Source organism: Coccinella septempunctata, chromosome 9, assembly GCF_907165205.1.
Source record: "Coccinella septempunctata chromosome 9, icCocSept1.1, whole genome shotgun sequence".
Lineage (NCBI taxonomy): Eukaryota > Metazoa > Arthropoda > Insecta > Coleoptera > Coccinellidae > Coccinella > Coccinella septempunctata.
The window spans coordinates 9,338,901-9,361,520 of record NC_058197.1 but is presented as its reverse complement, the minus strand read 5'-3'; the positions used below and the strand labels follow the sequence as shown (position 1 = coordinate 9,361,520).

The following is a 22,620-nucleotide window of genomic DNA, read 5'->3' as shown; positions in this document are numbered from 1 at the left end:
AAAGAAACTAGAAAGATCTGAGGCTGCTCTGGTAAGTTTAAATGAAATTACCATTCGTCTCATAGAATACAAAATAAAGGCCCTTCATTATTATTATTATTATTTATTAGGACAGAGTATTAATTCCCCCCCCCCCTGGGTACGCGCCTTACGGTAATAGGTAATAGGTCATCAAGTCGCCAACAAAATTCTAATTCAGCTTCTGTGTATTGAATTGATGTGTTCGATATTGAATGAAAATCAATATTTCTACTAAAGAAGTTAAGACTTCGCTAGGATAAGGCTTTTACCACCTAAGCACAAACATTATGAGATCTAGTTCAGACATGAAAATCATCCAGAGGGATGAAAAGGACCTCCTTCCCCACTGGGCAATCGGGTGCTTTTGGGATACGTGCCCAGGATATTGCGATCGATAGGGGTACGCTGGTTCCTGCAAGATCACCTGAAGTTTATTAACATTAATCAGTCATAGGGGTCCCATAATCCTTGTGCCCAGGGTTTAAGCAGAGACTCTGGTTTAAGCTTTTAAAGTCTATAGACTGCTGTGGTTAAAGACGGCCCTGTGGATAACTCTTGTTATGATAGCAGCTACATAAAATAATCGCATATTTTTAACTGTTATTTCGTTTCTTGTTATTGCTACTGCCAAAGCATCAGCTGTGATTTGACAGTGTCAGTAACACTGACACTACTGTCAGTGTCATGTCATGGGTAATAACCTATGCTAAAAACAGTAAAAACTTTGAAATCATGTCATTTTTAAAATATGGGCTGATATTTTTGTTTTTCGTATTCCTGAATTCCTGTGAGTAGTTTTTTAGGTGATTTACCACTTCTAAATCATCATATGTAAAACTTAAAATTTCAGGCAATGGGGAAAGAACTAAAGACAGGATGTATATTCCTATTAAAGCCACAACCCCTTGTTTCAGAAGATTGAATGCAACTCATCAAACGGGTTGTTCATGTAAGTCAGTTGTTTAATATTTCTGAGTAAAATTCACATCTAATTCATTACAGCTGTCCGAGGAGGAAGCAAAGGTGTAGTACACTACTGTACCAAGGAGGAAGATCTGCAGTTTATATTAAAAAATGGCACTGCAGGTCCTTATGTACCAGTAATTCCAGTGGGCTTACTAACTAAAAAACTTGTAACAGTATTGGAAGAAAGTACAAAAATATCAGGCCTTGTTCTCTATTTGAACAACGACACATTAAATAGTTTCACCCATGATTTACAATGTCCAAATGAAAATTTCGGAGTCCCAAATACATGTACTAAGGAGGAAAATGGGGGAATGTGGAACCAATTCGGGACTGGACTCCTCTTTGAGGATATTACATTTCCCATATTTTATATGGACGATTTTAATGAACTTCATGCTGTAAAAGAATGTTTTGAGAAATTCAACAATTTTTCCTATGAAACACAAAGAGATCGGTCATTATGTTCTGTACAAATGAATTCATTTATGTACGGTGCTAAAAACACTCCTACTTGTATAAGGTAAGTGAGAAATTATTTTGGAGGCAGAACACTTGATGGACTTTGTTGTAGGCGGTCCAATATAGCTACTAATTTGAATCCTATGAGAGTTTGCGATCCTTTAGGAGACAAAAATATTTGGGCAACATTATTCCCCATAGCTAAATATAACAATACTACGGGTGAAGTGAAACCCATTCTTGGGCAGAAATACATCATCATCGCTGCAAGAAGTGATACAGCGTCAATGTTTGATAGAACTTCTGGTGCAGAGAGTCCGATAACTGGTTTTGTTACCCTTCTTACCACTTCTAAAATTTTGAAGAATATGCTTCCAAAGAATGATGGCGACTATAGTGAGTACCAAGATTGAAAATTGAGATGAGCTATACGGGGTGTCACACTGAAGTCCCCATTGGAAGTATACGGAGAAATATATATTAGATTTGTTTGAAATTTTTTACAAAGACATTAGTCAGCTCAACCCTTTTTTCAAAATGCCTTATGTTGTTGTACTAAATTTCAAACTGATCCAATGTATATTTCTCCTTAAACTACTAATCTATACCTAGTGGTAGGCCCTGTATATGGCAGTTGGTACCATTTTGGTTTATTCATTATTCTTGAATCTTCTTTCTTTCAGATACTAATATACTTTTCGTCATATTCGATGGAGAAACTTTTGATTACATTGGTTCACAAAGAATGTTGTACGATATGGAAAGAGGAAATTTTCCGGTTGAAACTGAAAATGGAACCTCCACATTCTTACCTGTTATTAGAGCCAACGATATCTTGTTGTTCCTTGAGTTCAGTCAGCTAAGCAGAACAAATGAAATTGTTTTTGCTCATCGTTACAAAGTGGATGAAATGGTAAGTGTAAAAGTGAAATATATAAATTTTTGTGAAAACACTCACGATGAACTCATTGCATTGATTTTAAACGTATTATTGTGACTTTTTTTCAGAATGACAATTTCACTCGACTCCTGATATCCAATAGTCCCATTTCGATAACTGTTGAACCATCTGATGGTACACTACCACCGTCTTCTGCCCAAACGTTCCTGAGGGAATACTCTAATATCTCGACTATCATTCTAGCCAATCACCAAAAGCAATATTCAAATAAATTCTACAACTCTATTTTTGACAATTCATCCAATATAAATTATAAGTATAACAATAAATCCAGTGTTTTGCCGAGTGACAGTATTCAGAAACATCTATACAGTCTTGCTTATACAGTTTCCAAGAGCGTATACCAATTGATCACCAATAAGACCTGGAGTGATGATGATAACGCAGAGGCTGAATATGTGGATTTGGTAAGTGAATCTTTAGATGTAAAAACTTGTTTCAGTATTTTTTTCACTCTTCAGGTGGACGAACTGTTGCATTGTTATCTGGAAGATCAAAATTGTAAAATTCATCAGGCTGTTGGAAAACAACCACAGGTACGTTGGGAATGCGAAGCAACATGAAAAATAATTAATATTCGATATTATTTGCAGAAGTTCCATGATAATCATACTATGAGCTTGTATGTGGGTATTGACGGATCACCAAGTGACGCTACTACTCTCATAGGCTTCATTCTTGGCTGGTTCACTGGTGATATAGTCGGAGAGTCTACTCAGAATTGTACCAATTTATCAAAAAATTATGTAAGCGTTATATTGATAAGTTATTGCTCCTTCTTTTTCCTTTTTGTTGTTTGGTTATTTCATGAACTAATATTATTCTATCGCTCTACTGTACTCAACTTTCTTTCATTTCGTTTTATTTCACTACATTTCTCATCTCACTCTACTCTGCTCTGGCGATCTCTACTCTACACTGCCCTGTCCCGCTCTACTCTACTATACTCTCCTTTGATCTAATTTACTCCACTCTAATCTACTCTACTCTGCTCTACTGTGTTCTCTCTTCTCTACTATACTTTATTCTACTCTAATCTCCTTTGCTCTGCCTTGCCTCGCCTTACTTTTCTATACTCTACTTTACTCCACTTTATTCTACTTTTCTCTGCTATGGAGATGTTGAAGATTACACTAAAATTAAAAGCAAATACAGAGGTATATCAATATTAATAACCAACAGAAGAGTGGGATAGTTAGAAAAAAAGAGTTCACAATACAAGTAATAAATGAAATTAATTCAAATGCATAACACTCGCCGATTATTAAATCAACAAGTGTTGCGATCTAAATCGAACTAACAAACTACCATCACTCAAAGTACTAACAGAAATTCCATTTCGTCGACAAATAGTAGAAGCTGACCATGATTTCTGTCTCATTTGACCTCCTCACGATAACATAACTCCTGCGTCAACGAAATGGACCAATGACCAAGGTCGATGGCTCTTGCTATGACAATAAAGACATAATGGCTCTACAACCGACCATTTCTTAACAAACTCTGGAATAAAACAAGGATGCGTGTTAGCGCCTTTACTGTTCAATATTTTCGCCATAGATGTCTCGATAATTGCTGACATGAGTATGCCCGTAAAGCGGCCCATAGACGAGCAACTTAGTTGACAACTATGTTGTCAACGAGCTTGTTAACCATACGAGGTTGAAGGAATATCAACCATCAACCGGCCCACAGACGTTCTACTTGGTTGCTCGTCTGTAGGCCACTTAAGAGATATTGGAATAAGATTCAGATTCGATGGAGGCCTATTAACCTTTGAAGCGCCTCAGAGCAAAAACCCGTATAAAGTTTATCCTGGAACTTCAATATGCAGACGACTGCACACTTATCGCTAGCAACTCAGAGGATCTACAGATAATGTTGGACTCCTATAAACATATATACGAAGCTTTAGGCCTTAGACTCAATATTGACAAAACCAAAATGCTGGTTTGTCCGCCAGAAAGCCTTCAAACAGATATCAGCCTGGATAATGAAACTCTAGAACAGGTCGAGCAGTTCAAATACTTGGGAAGCTTCATAAATACTAGGGCTAACCTAGACACGGAAATACACAACCGTATCAATTCGGCATCACGGGCATACTGGAAGCTAAAGGACCAAAACAGCTGCTTACAAAGCAGTGGTCCTCCCAACGCTTCTTTACGGAAGCGAAAGCTGGACGCCCTACAGGCGACATATTAAACTGCTTGAACAAACGCAACAACGTCATCTGAGACAAATAATGCACATCAGATGATTCCACAAAGTTTCGAATGCCGAAGTCTTGCAACGCGCGAGTTGTACAACAATTGAGACTCAAGTATCGAGGGTCCGACTCAGATGGAGCGGCCACATTCTGAGGATGCAAGACACGAGACTCCCCAAAATAGCTCTGTATGACGAATTCACAGAGAGAGCCCGGAAACTACGAGGCCAGTATAAGCGGTTTAAGGATATACTAAAATCCCTAAAAATCAGTTAGTGCCAATCATCAACTGGGAACAATTAGCAGATCACAGTGGAGGTCTTTGGTGCACAGTTATAATGGAGACTCGAGAAGGATACAGCAGTGGCCAGATCTGGTTGGTGACTATCCATGCCCGGTGTGTGGAAGGATCTGTAGGTCACGGTTGGGTCTCTTCAGTCACGGAGGGCACACAGTCGCAATTAGCCCTAAGAAATTATAAATCTGTTAGCACCGTTTTTTTTTATTCTTGTAGATTCGTTCCCGGTAACAGGATGCAGCAATGAATGAATGAATGACAATAACGAACCCGAGATGGAATATAAATAAAAATTGCTGTTGTCCCATGAATAAAAATCATCATAGATTTGATATGTTTCTCCATCTTTATTTCTTTTTCAGGCATTCCGTTTCTATAATATGTCTGTTAGTACAGATAAACTCAATACCACAAAATGCTTCAGTATGGTAATGAATTTCACTGAAGCAGTAAGTCCAGCTTTCATCATTGAAGGTAATGAAAAATGATCAAACTTTCAGCCTGGTGATTCTCAACCTTTTTTTCTTCAGATTACGATTGGTCTTCAAACAAGTACAGCAGTTGGACAGAATCTACGTGGGGAGAAATTAGTATGCGCTTGTTCCTAAAGCCTTCAGCGGCTCAAGAAAGTATGACCATGGCTATCGGGTGTATCGCGATGATATTCTCGTTTTTCTTAGTATATTTAATCAAGTCGCGGTCTCACGTACTCTTCACACCAGAACACGTTGAGCCTATCCCTGTGGATTGTTAGCAGTACCTATATCGTTCTCTGCATTCTGAAAATCGACAAATTGATTCGGATAGCAATTCTTGTGTTTCTTAGACGTTCAAAAGTGGAAATGTGTCGACGTAACCAAAGAATAACTGGATGTAAAAATCGTGTATTCGCAAGATTTTATGTTTACTAGTTTCAAGACTGACTAAAACGTTTTTTTAGCTTTTTTACTCGATAATAAGAAGGTAAAGTTGTCACTGAGTTCAAGGTTTAATTTTATTGATTGAACCAATAATTTCTCATTCAATGCTCAATTCTGAATTTCCAATCTCTAGTTACAGTTTGTGTTTGAGAATTATGATCTCCATTGATTCTTCTTTAACCTAACCTAATCTTTCTTTATCACTTGTAACAAACTTTATAAATGGTATATTATATAATTAAATGAATTGAAAGATAAATCGAATAAGAAACTGATTTTAAATCAATATTTCGTACCAATTTCTCAAGTGCCTGGATGTAGGGAAATTTGGATTTCAAGATCTTACTAAAATTTTCGTGTGGTTGAGTTGTTGGTCATGGTTTTGATATCGAGCGAAGTATTCGAAAGTGTGAGGTTGAACGTTTCATATTGCATCTACATTTTGTATCGTTTTCATTTCAAACTGCGTATAATTACTCAAAGTCATAATCTCTTCGTAACATTTGAATGAGTTTAAATTTTTCTTATGATCTATCTTGTCCTCTCATTCATTAGGATGTTTCTCAGAAAATTAATCACTTATCTGCCGAATTCTTAAAATACTTTCTAAAGATAGGTTAGAACCATAGAAATATACCGACTGGTAATATTGCCGTTGATCATGAACTCTAAAAGACTTTCAGAGTTCTTTAAGTATTAGTATTGCTATGATTCTAACCTAAAATTTCTTTACTAAATGACTTTAAGTATTTTTAATTGAATTCAGTTTCGTCATGTAGGAAAATTTTTGCACGAACTTCGAACGATATTATGCTGATTGATGAAGTCGTGGAAGCACTCATAGACATTAATTGATTATAGTATTGTGTCATCTTGTCGTTCCACAATTACATAAGACGATGTACATATGTATATAAAGTGGTGTTTTTATGAAGTCCAACCTTGAGATTCGCAGCATTCTCATAACTAATGTTTTACATTTATGTGAATTTTTGGTATTAGTATTAACTTCATTTCTTATAACTAATGTTTACATTAATGTGAATTTTTGGTAGTAGTATTAACTTCATTTTATGTTATTTACTTACTCAGTATATTTAGAACATGATTTGATGATCATGAATTTTTTTGGCTTGTGAAAAAATTGATTCAATAAATAAGTACCTATCTAAAAAATCGTTTTTATTTCTAAACCTACCTTTGAGCGTTTTCTTTATATTATTATTTTGTGGAAAGCCATAATATAGTTTCAGTAGATCAATTACTTTTAGTAAGCTTTCAGTTTTGATTTGATTATTTCTTTCAATACAAATTTTCAATTTATTTTCGTTTCTCTCATCAATTCAGTCATGGCTTGGAAAATTGTGAATGAAACCTCTGAATACTCAGTGTAGCCCTAATCCCATTTTGTCTCCTCAGTTGCCCCCAATAAAGTGCAATGACGGGCAATTCGTCTTCCATACTGATATCGCTCAAAGATGAACACCGCTAGAAGCAAACCACGACACCACGAGAATACCATTTTCTTAAATGTGCCGGAATTCAGAAAAAAAATTCCGTCGGTATAAGGCTAGGGGACACCGCATCCCACTATCTTATTTTGTTTTGAAGTAATAGGCGAAACCTAATTTTTAGGCTCTTTGAATTGGTGCATCTACTTCGTAAAGTTTAAGTAATATCGAAAAACAAATGTAAAATTCTAATCACCTTTTAAAGTAGAACTTAGCGTGGCGTAGTCAAAGCTTTTTTTAGTCTGCCACTTCAGTGGCGATATAATATACAAGTAACTTTATTTTTTATAAACCACATGTTTTTCATATTCCTTTGCCGATCTTTGTCTTTTTCAGAATTATATACGTTGCGTTTCGAATTGTTCTTCCAATAAAAAATACTATGATTTACCGCAGATTCAGGTGAATTGGGACGATTTTGAAATTCAACTTGTCATATTTAAAACGGTGGCCTATTTTCATGTGAGAAAGAGGTTCAAATATGCTTAATGACTCAGACTATTGATTGGAATATACCTATACCATGCTTCAGAATTCAGATATAAATTAGAAAAGAATAAAATATACTTGTCCCAAGTCACCCACCGAGTTGGGAGGCTTGGGACACAAGTTAAAATTCAACTCTCAAATGAAATAGTTGACTTGGGAGGGTGTATAGTTTTGAAAAATTAGAATTTGTGAATATATAGTTGAAATTCGGTAAGCAAATTAAATGGTAAACCCCTATTACAACGAAAGTAAATATATTGCAACTTAAATGTAAAAAAAAAAACGTTTATTGTCTGAACAGGAAATCCCAATTACAAGACAATATATTATATAATATTATTGTAATAAGTTGATGGAAAAAACTAAACAAAACAAGGGAACTTTGATTTCTTTCATTCTTTGGTGATTTCTTTGTGGAAATAACGTAAATAATAATATCCTACGAAAAATCGGCATATTGCCTGCTGCCAATGCGCCGCTTGTATCTATTCGGCATTATCCCAAGTTACCCTATATGAAACAACAAAATAAATGAATGAGATCCGTGTTGCCGTTTGATTTGTAAACAACCTTGTTTCATGACATATCTTATATCCCAATATCCCACGTATCCAGAAAAAAAAATTATACATGCACAAAGTGAAACACATGTACAGGAAACTAGAAAGTATAAGGGCCATAAAAAACGAGCTTTGACTCTCCTGAATTCGTTAATTTTTCCTGTCAATTCAAACGCTCTGGTCACGGCAAACTCAACAGGAATTAATTGTTAAACTAACAGAAAAAACGATGCACAATATTATAAGTTTGTCCCTCCACTCATAAATGGTAAGAAACAAATAAATCTGCAAGGGGGCAATTGTCCCAAGTTACAGGAATGATATCATTTTCATTCAACATCGGAGGATGATATCTATGTCTTTAATGATTTATTTAGAGGTGCGAATTTTGGTGGAATTATTTATTTTGATGCTCGTTTCTGTCTTTTGTTTGGAAAAGAAAAAAAAAATTAATGTCACATGTTTACTTTGGTTCGTCTACAGCATTAACTACACCTTAACTCAATCCATCTTAAATTTAATCCTATATGTCTATATCACAATTAAACGTAGGAAAAATATATTCCGGCTAGTTACCAGAAGTGTAACATTCTACTCTTGCAGTTCTCCCTGATATATCGATCAAATCAAAGGAAATAAACAACTTAAAATTATTTTATAAAAATAGAAAAGTATAAAATTGTCGTATTGTCTCCCATCGCTAAAAATAAGAAGACTTATTGACAGTTACTATCTACGACAATAAATATAAGGACTTAGGAATATTTCTCATCACCAAAGATTATAGAGCAATCTCTATAATCTATGCTCATCACTTTCTTGTTTTAGCTTTGGTAAAATTTGCACTGCTATTTAATTTAAAGTGCTACGCCTTGATGAACACTTCTTGTTCGTACTGCATAACTTTGTTCTTCATCAGGTAGTTTTTTCTAGATATAGCGTGTTGTCTCGATCCAGATGTGATTAAGAAGATGGCTGAGAGGAACAGGATGACTGTCCATATTATCTGGAATACCGGCAGTATTTTCACAGTGAAGTACATCAAGCCCACAATATACCAAGGCAGTCCGTGTTGATGCTGAAAAGGCAGAAATGAACATTATTTGACAAATGATTAGAGGATGATTTAGACCTAAAATACTCACATATTCTGCCCAAAACATAGGTATAACTTGCTCACTAAATTTCTCAATGTCTTCGTTGAAACCCTCAAGTTTTCTCAATATAAGATTGCTCTGAGATGTTGCACGACAGGTCGTGGGAATGCCAACGGTCTAAAAATTCAGTTCAAATGTACATATTTGAATTGAGCAGGGGCTATATGTATTTATTTCATTGAAATTTGTTTAAAACAAATAAACATGCGGTGTCTTTATAGATGTTCTGGACATCATTATTCTTTGCCATTTCTTCAAACGAGGTGTAGTATATATAAAATATATATGTCTGCGTTTGACAGTATAATAAATATTATATCATTTTTAATGCAGGCGGGTGGTTCAAGAATTATAGGTTTGCACCTTGAATTTAAGTTACGATAGCCTGAGCAAGTCTGAGTTTGTTCTTGGGAAAATTTCGAATAAACATGAGTTATATTTCTCGAGTTTTTGATGTTATTTTAATTGAAAATAAACCGAAAGCATTTTTCATTACTTACCGGTTCCACGAAAAGAAAAGAATCATGCTTCGATTTTTCTGGTTGCAGTCCATCAACGTAACCCTTCAGTTCTGAATCTCCATAAAGAAAATGTGGATAGCTTGTTGCAACAGGAAAATCTGTGGAATAAATAGTATAATTTTCTTTCAATGAAATGATTAGAAAAGAATAGAAAATTATAGAAATTGAATCAAGGTTAAGTAAATTTTAAGTGTTGAGAAAGAATATGTCGAGGTGAAATCTGACTTCTACAAAATAACAAGTTCGACAAAAAATGGTCAAAAATAGAAGTGGATAATTTGCGTAAGTATATGTGTATATGTATAACCCATACCCATGTATTATTAGTTGTCTACATACGGTTTACCTGACAGAAATGGCAACAGTATATAAGCAACACTGCTCTAAAAAGACAACATAGGAGAGGAATATGATTCCACCTGGTGAATTCTGCAGGCTCAAAAATTATTCTTTTTGTTACAAACACTTTTGAATCAAGATTTAATATCGGGTGGGGGAATTATGATCTCTAGATGTTTGTAGTGCTCTTAGACTATTCGGCTTTTTGTTGATGAGGTTATCAGTGATACTTGGAAATGCTTTTCCAAGTGCACATCAAAGATTTGAAGAGCTATGGTATTGTCTGCGGTGGGTCAGGTAAGCGGTGTATTACCGATTACCGCTGTCATAGTTTATGGGGATAATATATCTAAGATCTGTGCGCCTATTAAAACAAATGCTCCCCCAAATATACACTGAGCCACCATCGAATAGAGTTGGCAGAGTCATGAAATGTTTATATTATACTGTGTTGATCACGTTCTCAATTCAATTCAATATTTCAAGTTCAAGTGCTTGAAAATAGGCGCGCAAGTGTGTTCAACTCACCCCAATAACACTGGGAGATATCCTTTAGCCCATTAGGCAATACAGGTTCACTCTTGTAGCAGTCTTCTTCTTCCGGCATTGTCCTGTCATAAGTGTTGTTTGCCAAGGAGTACTTGTATGTTTTTAGTCCGTACATCTCGCTTTCACCTAAAAAATGCAAATAAAAAACATTTTATGCTAAGAATATGTTTTAAGTTGCTATGCGGTTTGACACATTTCTCTGATTATACCTAGATATTCATTTTTGAGTGTATATTAATTCTAATGGAGTTAAGTTCAAGGACCTGATTATCCTGAAAATAAGCCCTTGAAATATGTCACGTTCAATTTCAGGCGAATACGTTGTGGGGTTACAAACTCTACCAAAATTGGACCTGCATATAGAGGGAATTGTCCAGGACAGTATTTCAGAATAGTAAAAAAAAACTAGTGAGCCTATAGATTCGCCTTTTCGGGCTAATTCACATTTTCTGGCTGATACGCCTAGGGCCTGCGACCCTCGTAGTTTGCATCAGCCGTGGCTCGGGCCTGCGGCCCTCGCGAATCAAAAAATATATATTTTTTCCATCTCAACCTAGAAAAAACGGTTCTCGTAGCTCTCTCGTTCTTCCACCAGTTGAGGTGGGTGAGTATTACACCATCCCCTTCAAAAATTTTCGCCCTTCAATCTTCTATACTTTGCGACTATCGCCGAGATCCTGGGTGGCCAGATCTCCGAGATAACCTCCCCTCAAAAAGAGGAGTTGGACAATGAAAATAAAAGATTTTTTTTATCCTAAATTCGAAAAAACGGTACTTGTAGCTCTTTCTTGGGCCGAGAAATAACCTCTTCGATCCCGAAGGGTTGGAGGAGTATTAACCGCTCCACCTCAAAAAATTTTCGCCCTCCCATCTTCTATACTTTGCGACTGTCGCTGAGATTCTATGTCTATGTGCCCAGATCTCCGAGATCCTTTCCACCCAGAAAAATCATCACGTGATAAACGGTCACGCGTCGAAATAATCCGTCATCACTTCGATACTAGAAAAAGAACGCCCCTTTATGATTTCCATCGATGTGGAACATCCCGCTCTGTAAGTGGTCTAAGATAAGATTTCTCTGATCATCGATTGTCACATAGGTGACACTTATGATTCGCACACAGATAAACTTAAGCTGCATTCACAATCAATTCGCGGGCACGAAAATTGGCACGAAATTTACCATTCGCATTAAACTTCGGACAAAATACTCAAATGAATTAAACATGTAACTGATCAAAACATAAGCATTAGCACCATCCATGGCAGGCACGAAATTCCTTGCCGAAGTGATAGTTTGCAGATTGCAAGAAATTTTGTCAATTTTCAATTCCGTGCTAGTCTTGAATTTCATTATGAATGGTAACGGAGAACGCCATCTGCTAAGCTTCCGTGCCGAAGTGACCTTCGTCCCGCGAATTGATTGTGAATGCAGCTTTATGCTTCGTCACACAAGTGACACTTGTGCTTCGTCCCACAGATGACACTTGTGATTCAACTGATGTTCGATGGAAAAATGATTTTCGGGTATTTGGGAGTCGTAAAGTGGGCAAGATTATATTTAAGGCTTAATTCGGTCTTTCGTGTTTCGTGACAAAACATAGCCGGTCCCTGGTCCAATAAATACATAGGTTCGTGCGATCTTCCTATTAAAAACAGTTTTGCACCTTTCGACAAATCGACAAAAAAAGCCGAAATTGACTTATTCGGAAATTATAGGTGGAATGGGCATTTCCTGGACTCAGGAACTCGGGTTTCGCCCTAGTTCCCTCGGAGCCTTGCGGCCTCATCTAGAGCGTTTTACCACTCCTTTTTTTTACCAATTCTATGATCCTTATTCTTTTAGTATTATGTACTGATGATGATGATGATGATGATAATGGGGTATTTTCCTAAATTTCAAAATATATGTCATTGAAATCCTTATAACTCAAATATATCGAAATATATTTTTTAGAATTTCAACATGTTGCGTTTAGTCTGTATTCACTTACGAAAATTCTGATTTCAGAAGTGCTCTCTTATGAACATTCTACGTCATTTTCACAATCCGGCAACGCTCGCCGAATCAATAAAGGTCATGAAAGTTTTATGATCATCATAGACTAAATAAATATCAAGTTTGGTGATCACATTTGACAAGGAAAACAAATAGTGCATAGAAATATCAAACAATGACACAAAATGTCATCGTTTTTAAGAATATATAGACACAGATTACAGAAACAATTTTTTGAAATGTGTGGATATAGAATTCTATATCTTCTTGATCAGTTCCACTGTTGTCTAATTAACAAAAATTACTAGACTTTAGTAAAGGCATTCACGTCACAAGCCTTTACATACTCGAAGTTTCGAAGGGTATATTTCTGAAATATCTTAATTTTGAAGCGAATCTTTTACGTGTTGGATAACTAATGGAAAAGGGTTTCCATAAATAATTTTAAACTCGATTTTGGAGTTTTAGGAAACTTGTCCATAATCATTGTAGGTACATACTCGAGCGCGTTAGATTAATCGGATTATATCGGATTAATTTCATGTTGAAAAGTATACCCACATTCTCCTAATCTGACAATTCAAGCGTGGCGTAAAATGTGTGGGACCAAACTTGCCAAGCTTGCATCCTTAAGCACAGTGGTGTTTTCTCTTATTTTGAATCTGACAGTTTCAGAAATCGTAAACAATAAAAATTAGCTATGAAAGACACAAAAATAAGGTTTTTTGAATTGTCTCCTCTCTTAAGCTTCAAATCGTTTTCGCATTCAATGTTAAAGTTGTAGAGCATCACATCTCCTACAAATTTTATACGAAGCAATTTCTCCTACATTTTTCGGATATGTGGCGATGAATGCACATTAGACTGGGATTTCTACATTGACCTTGCCCTTTCGTGTGTATGTCTAAGCTCCTCGCACTTATCCTCCCTTAGCTCTAATCAGTTGAGAGTAGGTATATAAAATTGCTTCATACAAAAGTTGTATCGAATTTTATTATCTACAACTTTGATAATGAATAACTACAAAATTTCTTCCATACTATGTATCCCGACATTATATATTTACAGACAGACGTTTTGTCGCATCTAATGTGAGATATGCAATTTTTTGGGGCAAATAAACTGCAGAAGTCGAGAAAATGACTGAGACTGAAAGAGAAAAATAACCCTGTGTACCTAAATGGATATGAATACCTACACAAAATTTACCGAGGCTTGTTCTCGCAAGCTCTGCTGTCCGTAAAAAAATATGTCTGACCATCGGAACTACTTTATGCTTATGCATTGAGAATGACGAAAAAACCACCAAGAAAATACCATGAAATTCTTCAACTTACTTTCATAATAGAGTGGCACAACGAAACACATCGTCTTCCGCCAATACCTGATTGTGGTATTCTTCGTTAAATATTGGGGATATGAAACGCCCTCTGTCGAATTGACTACTTTTTCTTTGCATCGTTCTCCGTTACCACTGATGTATTCCGAACCGTCGTATTTGTCGATGAGCAAAAATTTTTCGTCACCATTCTCTGTTCCTATGTACACCGTGACCGTGTCGGTGAAATTCTGGTAGATCTACGGACAAAAAGATCATTAAGCGAATTTTTTAAAATGCTTATACTTTACTTGAATATAATTTGATAATTTTTCCTTGGATACGATTGCTATAATATACTCATAAAGCCCTGAGCCGTCATGGCCATAATAGTCCTTCTCGTATAATGAGCGGGCGTTATAACTATACAACGCCCTCAGTTAATTATGCATTATACAGAGCGACTCCAAGTTAACTTGGAGTAAATACAGTAAATCCAAGACATTCTGTTTGTTGCAAATATTGTAACGTTTAACGTTTGTTTGATTTTTTTAAATTTTTATTTCAAGATAATTCGGTAAATTTTTATGCCTTCAGTTTTAATTAGTATATTTTCAATCCCTATTTGGGATTCAGACATCAGATTTCTCCATTTATTTTATTGATTGTTTGTTAACTATCATTTCAACCACAAGAAATAAGAATAATTTGATTTGGGTACAAATATGTAACTTTATATACCTACCCTTAAGAAATAGTCATAAAAAATTAAGATTGCCAATCGTAAAAATTTTGTATTGCGTCGTATTCCAAATTTGGGACATGCTGTAATATTTTGTAATACCCAAAAGGGCGCAATACAAAATAATAATCGATCTTTCCGAGCATATTCCAAACAAGAAACTGTCTCTTATTTACTGAATTTATTCCAAGTTAGAGACCCGCACTATAGAAATTCAGTGTAAACACTTTAATTTAGGTACTTACTCTTGCCAACATGCCCAGATTGTTGACCGGTACCAACTTGGGTGCAATATTTTTGCCCATTTCTACTATCGGATCTGTGTAATTCCACAAATAGTTATAGATCGTTGTCTTCGTGGTCACATTTGAATTCGCACTCGACACTAACATGTTGAAGGCGAATTTTTCGAAAAAGGGGGAATCCCAGAAGTAGGATGCCATTCCCTGGAAAACAAAGGTTGAAGCTGTTTTTTCCCAATGAATACTAAAAAGTTGTTTCGCTGTAACTAGCCAGGTATTGACAGACGTAAAATCTAGCCGATTTCGTAAAGAATTAATTTGACAACATCAAATGACGGTTATTGTCACAAGCACTTATGTTTTCATCAAATTCTGTGTTCACAAAATTGATTCAATCGCCCCAGGATCGAATATATTGCTTAGTGACGAAGAACCGGACGAAAAGTAAATCAGTACGAAAAGTGAATCAGGACGAAAAGTACTCGCCTTCAAAAATAGTCGACTTTTCGTTCGGAAATTAGTACGTAAATTGTCAGTTTTTGTTCAGGTCGACGAAAAAATATCATTTTAAAATTATTATTTTATGTACATAGGTACCTAATCATCGTAAAGCTGCATCAAAAAAGCAATCATAGTAAAGCATCATTGATAAAGTAAGTTAAACCGAACATTTCTGGGGGTTATCTTCAAGTGCTTGAAATGAAGTTACAACTATGATGAGTGGGCAATATTATTGAATGCTAAGCAATCAGCAGAATGAGATACTTACCAAAACCGGCAAATTGGCCACAGTAATAGTCTGGTTCAAATCTATGGTGTTTTCATCGGGAAGATATATAGCCCTTCTTGTGGCAACGTATGTCATTGTACCATTGTCATTGAACCTCACGTCATCATGTGTTAACTTCTCTCTAAAAAATCATTGATTGCTTTGATTTTTCACTTACAGTACGTTAAACTTATACAAGGTGAATCGGAAATGTCGAGCAATATTTTTAGAGATGACAAAAGATCAAGAAGTAAGTGGTGTTCCTTTAATGATGAAAAACCTTGAATGGTATTATTGAGGATACTGCAATCAGTCCGGCCCTGTTCCTTCTAGAAACTGCAAGATGCGGCTGGAAAGTTTCCAACGTCTTTATAAGCCCAGCGGAGTTTAAGTGTGAATAAATAGTCTTACGCCCAGTTAAAATTTAATACCTACTCCAACAAAATGTTAATCCTCCATTTTTCCCTTCAAAAATTACAGTTTTAAAGTTTGATGAGGCACCAAATCTTAATGAGCTTTTCAGCAACTGGACGTTAATGAGTTGGACGTTTTAATTGAGTGAAGAAAACGTTAGAATATCAATAAGACACGTTATTTTCTTTGCTCCTTCGGATTCACTTATTTTGGATTATATACATTGCAAATTGGGTTGCTCAAGATCTATTTGTGCCAAAAATAGAGCTGTTTTCGCCTCCACAATTCCAACGAACTCCAGTATCTGGGATAGCTTCAAGGAGGTTCACTATGGTTTTGGCAACGGCAAGGCATTCTGTCACCAAGTGATCTGGAGTTTCTTCCTTCTCTCCACAGAATCTCCACTCGTCTGTTTCTGCCAGACCCTATCTCATTAGGTGCTTCTTTTGGCGACAATGGACTGTGAGTCATACAACAAGGAGGTGTAGCCATTGCCAGTCAAGGCCAATTTGTAAGAGCCATCCTTAAAGCCATCTCAGATACTACTGTTCATTAGAACTGTGTAACTGGATGGCGAGCTGTGGGCTGTAGAAGATACAGCGGCAAAAACATATCTGATAGGACACAACAGATCTTAAGGTCGCAGTCCAACGCAAACCCCCTTAAAATCTACTATCTAGAAAGGATGTAAGGGATGTGTAAACTGAATAAACCATAACTCACAGATAAACAATCGGTCCGATTTCTTGTAGATTGAGTTTGGAGTCTTCGCCACTCAAGAATCTATCGGCATTGGTGATGTTGAAAACATATACTTTGAGACGCACCATATCAGGCGGAGATTTCCACCAGTCGTACGGTGGAAGCCCTGAAAATAGGTGAAGATTATGAAGCTGTTCTCTGTACAGTGCTTTTTTCAGAAGAATTTTTTTTACCTGGCCTCATTCTTAGTCTTTCTACCATGGAAAACTCATAGGGGGTCCAGATCACAGTGCAAACCCCCCAAATAGCGAGCAGGGCGCCGAAGAAAATTTTCGATTTGGGACCTAGAAAAAATTCAAATATTAAAAACAATATATTCAAAAATAATTTGAATAGAAAAAAAAAATGAATGGAAAAAAATGAAAAAATTATATAATTACAATGATAATAATTGTCAACAGAACAAGATATTAAGGGAACAGGAAAGGACTCACAGGTACTTTTATTTTGATGTCAGATTTTTGCTTTCATATTAAATTCTGTTTTTTTTTCTAATTTAGTTTAGTTTATAATTACTTCCTTAGTTTTAAACAGCCAGTCTCACAAACAGGTAACTGTGTTTACCTCTGTGAGAGTATGCTGGAAAGTGTATTTTCTATGTATATTTTTTCTAACTGGTTCAATAAATTGAAATTGAAATTTTCGCATTTTATTGCTTCCATATCATTTTCCGACGAATAGAGCAGAGTCTACCAGAATATCATGGAAAATTGGAGTACTACAAGAATAAAATTCTTCAATTCACGAAATTGTTGTCTATCTCTTATATCATACGAGGATATATTGAAAAATTCTTAGTCTACTATAGAACCAAATAAAATTTCAATGCCAAAATATTTTATTACTCAACATATTCTCCTCTTAATTGTATACATTTATTACAGCGCACCTGCAACGTCTCTAGACCTTTAAAAAAAAATGTTTCTTCATGCTCTGCAAACCAGACAGCTTTAATTAACTCCTTGTTGGAAAATTAACGACCTCTTAAACTTTTTTTCAGTTGAGGAAAGAGATGATAGTCGGATGGAGCCAAATCTGGTGAATGAGGGGGGTGTTTTAGTAATTCAAACCCTAAATTACGAATTTTTTTCATGGCAACATGAGATTTGTGTGCAGGAGCGTTGTATGGCAAAAACAAAACATCTTTGGATAGCTTTCCGAGTCTTTTCTGTTTAATGTTTTCCCGTAGAGTGGTCAGTAATGTCGAATAGTAAAATTGTTTTACCCTTATCCAAAAAATCAATATTGATTACTCCATGGCAATCCCAAAAATCTGAAAGAAGAACTTTTCCCGCAGATTTTTGGACACGAAACTTAGGTCTTGGAGAACCAGAGTGTCGCCATTCCATTGATTGTTGCTTTGTTTCTGGATCGTAGAAATGTACCCAAGTCTCATCCATAGTAACAATTCGCTTTAAGAAGTCTACATCGTTTTCAAATCGAGCACAGATCGAACGCGATGCTTCTACCCTTCTACGCTTTTGGTCAACATTCACACATTTGCAGCAATTTTTCTCATGTCCAAATTGACGTGAACTATATGATATCCGTTTCAGCCCAATTCGACGGTCTGATAAAATCATGTCATGAACTGCATCGATATATTCGGGGACTGACACAGAAACTGGCCTTACCAATCGGTCATCATCTTCAATGGAAAATTTACCTCATTTGAAGCTTGCAATCCAATTTTTCACGGTCGCATACGAAGGACATTGATCACCAAGAGTATTTAGCATATCTTCGTAAATCTGCTTACCTGTTAACCCTTTTAGATAGAGGTACTTGATGATGGCTCGATACAATTTTTCGATATTCACAGTTTCGGTGGACATCTTTTTTTAAATTTATTACGTAACTCTGGTTTACTTTTTTGTCCTCAAACTTCACACTGACACTTCTAATGAGTTATTGTTCGTTGCTATGGTACCGCAATATTTTTTTATGCATGGAACTGGTCTAGGCTAACTAGATATCAATACATCCTCGTACGTACTGGTTGTCCATAAAAATTTTAATCCTCCATTAAAAAGAAGTTTACGAGAGCCATCTCAAGTACTATAGAGAGCAGCTCTAATGGGGGGCACAATCTGACATGTAACCCCCTTATCAAACTATAAATTATCTATAGATGGCCACTGTTTAATGGAGGATTACAATTCATTTAGAAGAAAAGCTTGTCGGGGAATCACTGAGATATCTTGATTAGAAAAAATATGTAGGTGTTTATTTCATAAAAAAATGCTAAATTTATATACAAAATGCAGTTCGCCAGGATGGGTAAATTGATGGGCTCGTTAGCATTCAAAGTTTATTCTCTATATACTCCTTGAAGCTTTCAAATAAAAAAGTTTTTTTAATATTAATTACAATTCTTTTTTTTCCGTTCGGAATGAGTAGGTTCTGTTTCACATCCAATCGCATGTTTCCGCGCTATATCGGATAAACGAAATACTGAATTAGCCCACGAATTGAATCACCAGATTGCCGCTAATTTATCCATTCACCCGTATCAATTATTGAACGCAATTCACGGTCATTTGTGCCGGTTAATTCTGTTATGCAAATGCACAATGAACTTGACTCTTTTAGCCGCAATCAGAGAGAAAAATACGGCAAGAGCGCGGGTGAAAGTTTATTTCAATGTTAATTGATGCATCGTTATAAGTTCAGATGGTGTTTTTGATACTTCTGAATGGGATAAATATGATCTTTGAGACATTCCTTTTATTCTGGAGACATTTCTACAGGGTGAGTCTTTGACTCGTACGAATATTTGAACAGTAGATTCTTGAGGTCACTCAAAATGAATACTTTTGTTTATATACCATTTTTTTCCAATTTTGCCCCGATAAAAAATATAGTATAAGTTTTCATAATGAGCTTTGCCACCCCTGGAAAAACAAAATTACTTTAAGAATAACAAGCTAAATCTGTGACACTACACATGTGTGGGTTTTTCAAACAGAGTTGTATTCAGCCAAAGTACCCAAATTTCAAATTTTATTTTTGAACATCAAATTACTCGAAAACGGCGCATTATAAGAGGAAATATGAAGAATACTTCTATTCGATGGTGAGGAGTATCAGTCACAAGGAACAGTTGTATACAATTTATTCAATGGCAACGTTTTTGAGCATTTAGCTCCTTCATCAGGCTAAAAACAAAAACCAACTTATAAACAACGGCATGGATCATACAATTGGTGTAGCAATAAAGATAAAAATAGATAAAATTTTTTTATCTGAAATACTTTTATTTTACAAAACGTTCAAATATTCAGTAGTTAGCGTTCAACTTAGTTTCAAGAGTTGGGTTCTTTGAATTTTTGCTGTTTGTATGGTCATGATGAGAAATCTGGAAGACATGGGTGATATCTTGTGTTCGAAAAAGATTAATTAAATAAATGAACAACTATATTCCGAAATTCATTTCATTCGACAAAACTGTTTCTGAGATAGAACTAATAATAACATTTTTCATGGTTTTTTATGATTCGTAAAAAATGATAAAGGAAAAAAGTGTTTCTTTCGACCTCAAGAATCTACTGTTAAAATATTTGTACGAGTCAAATACTCACCCTGCATATCCATTCATCAAACATCCAACTTGATTGTAGCCTCACTATTACCAAAGAGTTGATACTCTTTGCTATTATGTAAATTCTACATTCCAAAACTGAGGAATCCGTTGTATTGTGTGACTATTAGGATCGTGATACATTATTAAACAAGGTTGGTTTATAAAAACAAAACAGGTGGAATGAATTTATTTCGGAAGAATACTCAGACACAACCCCAACCCCTAAATTTTGAGTAGGAAGGATAGGATGAGAGTTATCTCATTTGAAAGAACTCTCTATTTTAATATTGGTTTTCTCTTTAAGCATACCGTTCGAATCAATCGAATTTTTTCTCATTTATTCTGTAATTTTGGAGATAAGTCTATTTTACGGTTAATTGTTAATGAAAGAATCAAACTATAATATTCTAATGTCTGGTGTATGGCACTAAATTACTACTCAGCAGGTTTAAGGGCAGAAGTTTGGAAACTAGAAGGGATATGCTAGCATTGAGTTTCATTTATAAACTTTTAAATAACAGGGTGGATTGTCCACCATTATTGGAGAAGTTACCAATTCTTGTTCCATGCTTAGAGGGCAGAACTAATTTCTTGTTTTATATGAGAGCGGGAAAAACCAATTTGAATTTAAAGTCACCAATTCACTACATGTGTAGTATTTATAATAAGATAGCTAATAGGTGTGACATTAATGATGACCCTCTGTATAAATTGCTCCAAGTTTATGTAGAATTGGATATTTGCTAAATTCAATTTTGTAATATTTGATTTTTTCGATTTATAGCTGTGTCAAGCATGACTATGTGCTCTAGTGTTTCTTATAGTATTTTTCATTTTGTTTTTCCTGTAATTGGGTTGAAAACCTGTTGGAGAATAAAGGCTTATTATTATATATTATATAAATGATTATCATCGACACCACAGAATGAATTAGTGATTTGAGAATTTGACTCACACAACATGTTTAATGAAATCACTATAGTACTTGACAGAATTTAAATTTGAATATCTCGAAAACCAATGGATTGAATGAAAACAAAATATGATGTTCAGAATAAAAAGCCCCTTTCAAATGGGGTATCACTTTTCCTACCTTTCCTATTCAAAATATAGGAATTAGGGTTGTAGCACTAAAACCTGAAGCGATATGGTGATGAATTTTATTTTAAAAGTTGTCCCCTTGAACAAAATATAGCATTTCCTCTAAGAAAAATTCATTCCGTCTATTATTATACCGTCTGTTTCATTTTCCAAAGCCCACGCTACCTATTTTCATCACTTAGAGATTGAAATATTATGTCGGATTTCTTCTCTTCAAATGAAACACTTAAAAGCATATTAACTGAGCAACACTAAAAATATTAACTTCAGGGAATTACGAGTTATACGATTTGAAATGCAGAAAAGTTTTCAACCACAATTCAGCTAAAATTATCCAAATTTAATTGTGTGGAAAAAGGATTAGATACTTCGGGTTGAATATTCAGAAAATTTGTCAGGAGTATCAAAACTTCAGCATCAGTCAATCGAAGCCAGAAATCAAAAGAGCCTTATCAGGAGGCAGTCTATTTGATGATAACTGACAATTTACTATTCAAATTGTGCATTGCATTTATCTACAAATTTGTTTTAAACATAAAATAACCTCTTCAGAATTTTGGAGGATGAAAATGACAAATTTTTAATGAATAGTAAAAAAATATTGGTGAAATACATATCGAGCTCCATATTCATTTCATAACTTGTCTCCCATGTTCATCCAATATAATTTCATAAATTATTATTGTTTAAAAATATTGCAATATTATTATACTCAACGATATTAGAA

General features: G+C 35.2%; 2 protein-coding genes across 2 annotated transcripts in view; one reads left to right on the top strand and one right to left on the bottom strand.

Moving 5' to 3' along the window:
• The first annotated feature begins 685 nt into the window (after positions 1–685).
• LOC123320427 (nicastrin) lies at positions 686–6,096 on the top strand. Its single transcript, XM_044907747.1, has 10 exons — positions 686–808; positions 872–970; positions 1,024–1,510; positions 1,562–1,845; positions 2,133–2,362; positions 2,458–2,817; positions 2,872–2,946; positions 3,004–3,156; positions 5,280–5,391; positions 5,448–6,096. The coding sequence occupies exons 1-10, from the start codon at positions 706–708 to the stop codon at positions 5,669–5,671; spliced, it is 2,127 nt and encodes a 708-aa protein (XP_044763682.1). The 5' UTR covers positions 686–705; the 3' UTR covers positions 5,672–6,096.
• A 2,752-nt stretch (positions 6,097–8,848) lies between these two features.
• Positions 8,849–22,620, bottom strand: part of LOC123320640 (scavenger receptor class B member 1-like) — a 33,723-nt gene continuing 19,951 nt past the window's right edge. Inside the window, exons 3-11 of the mRNA XM_044908014.1 lie at positions 17,383–17,493; positions 17,171–17,315; positions 16,034–16,175; positions 15,268–15,468; positions 14,300–14,540; positions 10,943–11,089; positions 10,055–10,173; positions 9,543–9,671; positions 8,849–9,475 (exon numbers count right to left, since the gene is read on the bottom strand). Coding sequence (XP_044763949.1) covers positions 9,263–9,475; positions 9,543–9,671; positions 10,055–10,173; positions 10,943–11,089; positions 14,300–14,540; positions 15,268–15,468; positions 16,034–16,175; positions 17,171–17,315; positions 17,383–17,493 — 1,448 coding nt within the window. The 3' untranslated portion in view covers positions 8,849–9,262. The remainder of the gene's footprint in view (positions 9,476–9,542; positions 9,672–10,054; positions 10,174–10,942; positions 11,090–14,299; positions 14,541–15,267; positions 15,469–16,033; positions 16,176–17,170; positions 17,316–17,382; positions 17,494–22,620) is intronic.

What these genes read in the sequence shown, in the direction of transcription:
- LOC123320427 (XM_044907747.1), top strand. Translation starts at nt 706, where the DNA reads ATGTCATGGGTAATAACCTATGCTAAAAACAGTAAAAACTTTGAAATC. An exon ending in TCATCAAACGGGTTGTTCAT is followed by an intron (nt 971 to 1,023) that starts GTAAGTCAGTTG and finishes AATTCATTACAG; the next exon opens with CTGTCCGAGGAGGAAGCAAA. An exon ending in AGGCTGAATATGTGGATTTG is followed by an intron (nt 2,818 to 2,871) that starts GTAAGTGAATCT and finishes TTCACTCTTCAG; the next exon opens with GTGGACGAACTGTTGCATTG.